Source organism: Eurypyga helias, unplaced genomic scaffold (assembly GCF_000690775.1).
Source record: "Eurypyga helias isolate BGI_N326 unplaced genomic scaffold, ASM69077v1 scaffold7383, whole genome shotgun sequence".
Taxonomy (NCBI): Eukaryota; Metazoa; Chordata; class Aves; order Eurypygiformes; family Eurypygidae; genus Eurypyga; species Eurypyga helias.
The window spans coordinates 1,152-8,637 of NW_010240459.1; the positions used below are offsets into that span (position 1 = coordinate 1,152).

At 40.4% G+C, this 7,486-nt stretch overlaps 1 protein-coding gene across 1 annotated transcript in view; it reads left to right on the forward strand.

The window, feature by feature from the left end:
* The window catches only part of LOC104507232 (F-box only protein 25-like), a 10,711-nt gene that overhangs the window by 416 nt on the left and 2,809 nt on the right, over positions 1 to 7,486 (forward strand). Inside the window, exons 2-4 of the mRNA XM_010148445.1 lie at positions 669 to 851; positions 2,959 to 3,102; positions 7,304 to 7,330. Coding sequence (XP_010146747.1) covers positions 669 to 851; positions 2,959 to 3,102; positions 7,304 to 7,330 — 354 coding nt within the window. The remainder of the gene's footprint in view (positions 1 to 668; positions 852 to 2,958; positions 3,103 to 7,303; positions 7,331 to 7,486) is intronic.

Consider the following 7,486-nt stretch of genomic DNA (forward strand, 5'->3'; position numbering starts at 1 on the left):
TGTGATCTCAGTGAGAACTTTCGCAGTGCTCTCATCTGTCGCCCCTGCAGAATTCCTCGCTTACGTATGAGGGGAGCTATCTCCAGACTTCAGAAAGGAATCTGCTGTCTCTACACTGACTTTCATAATGTTTTCATTCTGTATTTCTGCTCCTCAGTCCTACATTCTCTGCTGTATTAGTTGTCTTAAGGCAAATTGACCTATGCTCTGTTTCTTAATAAAAATGGATGAACTGTAGCCATCCTGCAGATTATAAATAATTGGTTCATACCTTTATTATAGTTGGGGTTTTAGTACACTTTGATAAGAGATGTAATTGAATGTATCATAGTTCTCAAGACTGTATGCTCTTGAATTACTTTGTGAGAATGGAAGTGTTTTGAAATTATTTGAAACTTAAATGAAGAATTTAGGATATGTGTATTTTAACAGTAGGAAAGCTCTTATTCTAAAGAGCTTTCTGTACCATAGTCACTTAACTTTTCAACAACTGCAGTTAAAGAGCAATAGTAGCCAAGTAAAAAAGTATCACAGAATTAACCATAGATACTACTCAATGGTTTTATACAAACTAAGCTAAGATCTGAGTTACCTCTAAAGTAAAAATCTTATTTGTGCCTTATACTGTCAAGTTTTTGTAGTTAAAAGTCTTCAACTCTTATTTCCAGCAAGTCAACAATGGTCTTACGCTTAGTGATCTCCCTCTGCATATGCTGAATAACATCTTGTACAGGTTCTCTGATGGCTGGGACATTATTACTCTGGGTCAAGTGACCCCAACTTTGTACATGCTCAGTGAAGACAGACAGTTGTGGAAAAAACTCTGCCAGTACCATTTTGCAGAAAAGCAGGTAATAAACTCTATCATTTGTATAAATTTGTCTCTTATATTTGTAATATAGTATACTAATAATGAAGTGTGAACTCGCCATTTTTGAGATAAAAATGTGACAGCATGCAGTAATAGTGAAAATGTTCTCTTTTTTGGGGACTTGGTTCATACCAAATATTGTATTCAGCACGTCTGCGAGTTTAGGATAACTGTCAGGGTGTTTCCCTGCATTACTTAAAAAAAATGTCTACTGTAATATGATTTTTTTTGTTTTCCTTTAAGTACACAACCCCCAGCAAGTGTGGCAGGGGATACCTCTGAGGTGTTTCCAACTTTAGTACCTAAACCAGAACTTTGTTCACTAATCAAGGTAGGCAGACAGATTGCTCAAACTTTTAGGCTACACGAACAGTCTAGTGAAGCCAAAATTGGGTTTTTGCAAAGAAGAATAAAACAAATGCTTGATGTTTCTGAAATTAAGAACAAAGAGAAATGGTACTTTTGTGTCACTTCCTCATTAAAGTAATCTAGGAATGCCTCTAGATGTCTTTGTTTTCTGACAGTAATATATGCTGGGGCAAAATCAGGCTAGGTAGAAATAAAGGTATGAAAATAGAAGTTACTGTATCAGAGATGGAGGAAGAACTTCAGAAACCTAGTACATTCCAGACTGGAGGAAGTGAAAATACTCATTCTTAAATCTGATAGGTTGAAGTGGTACCATTCGGTCGGTGACTACTAGATTAATTATTATTATGCAGGAAAGGTAGAAGTGAAGTTAATTAACTCACGTGGAGTTAACCAAATAAGAATTTTGGTGAGATAAAAGGCTTTAGGATGGATATAGACAGACAAGGGCAAACTGAAAAATCCTTAAGAGGTGGCTCAGAAGAATGCAAGGTGAAGTTATGAGGATAAGAAGTTTAAGCTTAATGTAGCAATGGAGTGGATTTTGAGCATAGATGAGGTAAGCTTTACTGAACAGGGACAAAACTGGCTGGAGTGGAAGCTGTTACCATAAGGTAAAGCTGGGAAAAGGATCACTTAAGTGTTTTGGTAGAATGAGCTAACCCCATGCCTTATAAAGGACACTTACACGGAGTTTCCAATATGTTCCTAATTGTTCACATTAAATTTCTTACCAGGTTATTAATGATACAAATCTAATGATTTTTATTTATTTTCCAATATCAAACTCTGCTTTTTCTGTTTGAAAGTGTGCTACCTTAATAAGCTGCAGAATCACGTTAGGTCGCTTTTCCTGTGCTCTTCAGTATTATTTGTTGAACTACTGAAAAACCACAGAAACATACTTGATATCTGAAGAGCACTTTTGGAAAAAACGAGAACTCTACACAGGGAAGCTATTATGAAGCAAAGTGAAGTGTAGCTGAAATCACAAAGGCAGTGCTATTCTCCCCATCTAGGCGTTGTCTTCTGAATGAAGAAAGCCCTTAATATATTAGCATTAACCCACACTGAGTAGAACAAGAAGCCTTTTACAAATACATACTTAATAAACCCTGGCTGTGTATTAAGCTGGGGAGGAACAGCCATTGTGGCTCAGCTAATCTTTACATGCAGATTATGTCCTCAAGAAGTACATCCTTCACTGACTGTTGCTGTCGTTCTAGAAAGATCATAAGTAAATGTGGAAAATAATCAGTTATATACTTCTAAAATTAAAGAAAAAGCACTATTTAAATCTGTAGCTACTGTCTTAACAGAAAACCCTATTTGTAATGCACAATCACTTAAATCTGTTTCCTGAGTGGGTTTTTTTAAAAGTATAGAAATAATTACTTATGGGTTTAAATATTGGTGGTGTTGTATGGTTGTGACTGGAATTAGAATCATTTCAAGACAGTGGAGTTGATCAGTTGTGTACGTCCTACTTTTTTTGGCAAATACGCACTCCTATTTTTAGTGGTTTGCCTTCCTTTTTTTTTTTTTGTGGCTAGATCTCTCTTGCTGCTTTTCGGAGATGTGTCATGTCAGATTGTTGACTTCAAAGAATTCCAGTTAAAAACTTCAGTTTAACTACCTTTCTCCTCCCCCCTCAGTGCTTTACCTGATTTGATGACTTCTTTAACAATTTTAAAGGAAGACATTAATTTTATGTCCAGTTTTGTAGGCATTTGATTCCGTCAGAGAAAGGTCACATTGACTGGAAGCTGATGTACTTCGCACTTCAGAAATATTACCCGATAAAGGAGCAGTACGGGGACACCTTGCATTTCTGTCGGCACTGTAGTATCCTCTTCTGGAAGGTAAGAGCTTTGAGCCAGATCATCAGAAATAGGTTCACACAGCTGCTGGTGATCATCTTGTTGGCTTTCTCATGTGAGATGTGATTGAACCACTAATATCTAACTTTGAAATCATATCTAAGACTTCCAGGATTAAAACCCAAAGTTGTTTTTTAGCGTTCTTACCTCTTTATATTCGATAGCTTCAATACTTGGATTTGCAAGGAAAAGTGCTGTGTGGGAAGAGTTGCACTCTGTGTCTTCTCGTACCTCTTTAATCTTGTTAGGAGCTTTTCTAATCTAAGTTTCTAATGTAATGTAAGCTTTCTAATGATGGTATGGCAATCAGTGTCTCTAATGACACCTTATTACTCTACTTTTCCTACCACATTGGTGTAAAACTCTCTATTTTTACAGTCTTGTTTCCGTCCCGTATAAAGGTTGGGGAGGAATGTTTGAAACTTCATTCAAAATGCGTTTCATGCAGATTCTGATGTTTACCATGAAGCATAGTCTTTCTTACACTGGGACTTTTCATTTCTGTAGCGCGTTTTCACGTTTAACTCCTGTGCGAACACGCAGGCCTGCTTTTACCTTGCGTTGCACCATAATCTAGCCTTCCGGTTAGTGAGACTTCTTGATTTTTGCAGCTCAGAAGCTGGATGTGGGTCACACCAAGTAGACAGCAAAGAGCACAAAATGTTGGAGAAATCTTGGAAAATAGGCATATTCTAATTCCCAGAAGTGAGCTGCTTTGGTGTTGTCGTGTAATTTTAAGGGAAGTTGCATGTTGATGTGAGGATTTTTTATTTTCCATAGAAAAGCTAGGCTGTTTAACAGGATAAAGCTAACTTTCATAAAGTAGCATGTCACTGAATGACATGGCCTGTAAGTGACAGGACAAGGGGTAATGGGTTTAAGTTGAAAGTGGGGAGGTTTAGATTAGATATCAGGAAGAAGGTCTTCCCGGAGAGGGTGGTGAGGCACTGGAACAGGTTGCCCAGAGAAGCTGTGGATGCCCCATCCCTGGAAGTGTTCAAGGCCAGGCTGGATGAGGCTTTGAGCAACCTGGTCTAGTGGAAGGTGTCCCTGCCCATGGCAGGGGGGTTGGAACTAGATGATCTTTAAGGTCCCTTCCAACCCAAACCATTCTGTGATTCTGTGGTTCTGTGAATGCTGTTATCTTAAAGCTGAGTGTCCTTGATGTCACAGGGGCCCTTCCAGGAACTAAAATGAATAGTAGGAGAGCAGGTAGTCAGAATGGGCTTCTGCCATGGGCGTTAGCTGAAGAACTTGTGTCAACCATGACATTGCAGTGGAATTAGTCTGTGTCATATTGCTCAGTAGGGTGAAGTTTTCTCTTTGAAAGCAGAGATGTGAAAGGTAAGCACACAGCCTGCATGCATGTGGGCATTTTTGGTACCGGATCTGTTTGGATGGTCTTGGTTTGTGTGAAAGGTTAATGCTTTCTACAGTACATTTTTCTCATTCTCATCTTGGTATAATTGAAAGTACAGCACTTTTAATCCTGGAAATGACTAAAACGTGTTTGGAATTAAGCATATAACTTTGGAGATGGTGTGTGTCAGTAAGAGGCAGCAAACCTGTGCAGGCAGATGTCCTGTTACCTCAACCACTCCAATCTGCTGCTGGAACAATAGCAGCCATGCTGTAGTTCTACATTTTTAGTGAAGCACAACACAGCCAGTTGTGAAGGTGTTTTGTTTGGATTGATGAGCAGTACCTACTAGGTCACCATTCCAGTGCTGACAGCCTCATCCTGGAGATTTGGGCAGCTCTTATGTGACAGCGTGGTTACAGTTAATGGTATGTGTCTGCAGCAGAGCTCTGTACGACGTGTTTGGGGGTGGCTGCAGAGCCTGCAGGTTGAGGAATGGGATTATCCCTTTTCACTTGGCACTCATCTGGGATACTGCATCTGGCTGGGGGTCCCCAGTAGGAAAAGGATACTGATAAACTGGATGGAGTTCAGGTGGAGGCCAGATAATCAGGGAGGCGTGAGGACTTGCCCTGTGGGTTTGAACTTGCCCTGTGGAGAGTCTGAAGGACACTGCTTCAGAGGAATTTAAGGGCCTGCCAGGAGGGCAGCCAAGGAAGGGAATGCTTTGGCCATAGAGGGGTGCAGTTTCCATCCTTGATTTTTAAGCCCTTACTGGATAAAGCTCAGAGCAACCTGGTCTGATCTCACAGAAAACTCACCAACCTGGTCTGATCTTGCAGCTTACCCTGCTTTGAGGAGAAGGCTGGACTAGAGATCTCCTTGAGTGCCTCCCAACCTGATTACTCTGCAAGCCAGCATGGCAATTTTCCTTCTCTGGGTCTTGGAATCTAAGCCTTGTCCCTGTCTTAAAATGAATTGTGTTCTGCACAGCTGGCACCCTTACTGACAAGGACCTACGAGGTTAATCACTGCTCTGAAAAACAGTCCCTTTGTTTACAGGGGGACTGGTCAGCACTGTAGTGCTATTCACTTCGTGTTGTGGGGGTGGGAAACCTGCTTTTTCAGACACTTGTGTCCATGTCCTTTCCCAAGCTTCCTAAGGAGAGGTGAGAAATGGGACAGGAGGTACATTATTGTAGAAAAATTCTGTGCTAGGTGAAAATATTTCTTAATCAGAAAGAGCTTGTATTGGGCTTTGACAATTCATTTACGGTGCAGTATCCTACTTGGTCAGACAGATTATTAAATATATGGATGAGTGGTTGTCATATAAAGTACAGATTTTTGTTCTCACCTGAAGCTTTTACTCTGCCTAATTCCACTGGGCATATAGTGGGGAGAGAAAAAAAAAAATTAAAGAAATCACATTTGCTTTACACAGGAAAAATATTAAATGTTTTAATCTTGAAACAAATGGAAGCACTGGATTCTTAGGTAGTTAATAATACATAAAATACAGTTTCTTTTAGTGGTACCCTTCTAGGGTCGTGCAGCTTTTGCTTTTAAGGGCATTCAGAAGAACTTCAGGCCATGAGCCCAACACTTCTTGGTATTGCACCTTCCCCTCCCCTTCAAGAACAAAGCAAAACGTTGGAGCAGTGGCAGATGAAGAAGTAATTCAGGGCATGGAGAAGACGAGCAGAGGTTAATTTCTTGTAACTTAGCTGTGTTAAAGCTAATAGGGGTGTGACTGCTCATCATAAATTCTTCTCAGAGCCAGAGAAGGGACAAATAAATGTGGAAGTCATTTAAGCTTTGGGAAGCTTAAAGAATTTTAGAATTAAAGAAGGGACAGCCTTGGTGCAGGTAAGTTGTAGAAACGAGTTGTGGGTAAACTTATGCTGAGAGTTAAGGGTTTCCAAGAACCAAAGCAGTGTGGTGCTGAAACAGCCCCAGCGCACAGGCCTAGTGCATGATGGGAAGAATTTTCATCAGTTTATGGCATTGATAATACAATTTAATTGCTGGCAGCATGAGGGCTACACGTAGGGAATTCTTCCACTCGGGCATTCTGTGCCCTTTTAAAGAAGGGACTGATGGCTACTGGATTGAATTAGCAAACAGTTGAAGTAGGGAAATGACTTTGCCCTTTTCCCTGTGCTCTAACATTAATGTTACTTTTAAGAAATCTTTAAGAGCTTTCGAGAAGCAGCCTTTGTGCTCCTGTATTTGGTTAAAACCTGCGACCACAGTAATGTTAAATACGATATGGAGACTCGTAAATTTACTGTAGGAAGTAGAGTGATGTAATAGAACATCTCATACTCTGCTGTTAACGGAGGGAATGACTGTAAAAAACTTTGTCAAGTGAGTCTTTGAGAAGTGACTTGTCCGTGATGAAAGTTAGCAAAATATGTAATTTCAGTAGTGTAAAATAACGGCAAACTACTTAATGACTGATGCCCCTGTGAACGCTTTTTGCTTACGCTGTTCCTGCTGCTCCACGGCGCAGCAACCGTGGGCAACTCTTGTATTGCCTTGGCTAACTCAGTAGCACGTTTCAGTCGTCCCCGAGATGGCCGTAGAAGTTGAAATACCTTTTCTTTCAACAGCCAGGGCTTTTATGCAAAACAGTGTAATTGTTTTCCAGCAGTGATGTGGGGCTCGTGCTGGTTTTGGTTCTCCCGCTGGTCGTGACTTGCCGGGGGGATAAGGGGCTGTCTTTCTGAATAGCACATGAACCTTAGCTTCAATAAACCTTAACTCTGCTTCTTTTACTTTATGGCTCTCCTTCCTGCTTCCTTCTTCACGATCCCAAAGGACTACCACCTTGCTTTGTTACTGCAGGTATTTCCTGTGTGTCTCATCTGTTTTCATTGCTGACTGTTCGGGAGTGTTAGAGTGAATAACGTCTCCATTTCCAATTGTTTGATACTCTGTGTTTGGATTTTGTTTCCCCACATCAATTTAGCAGCAGGGATACTTTTGTTTCTTGTTTTTTTT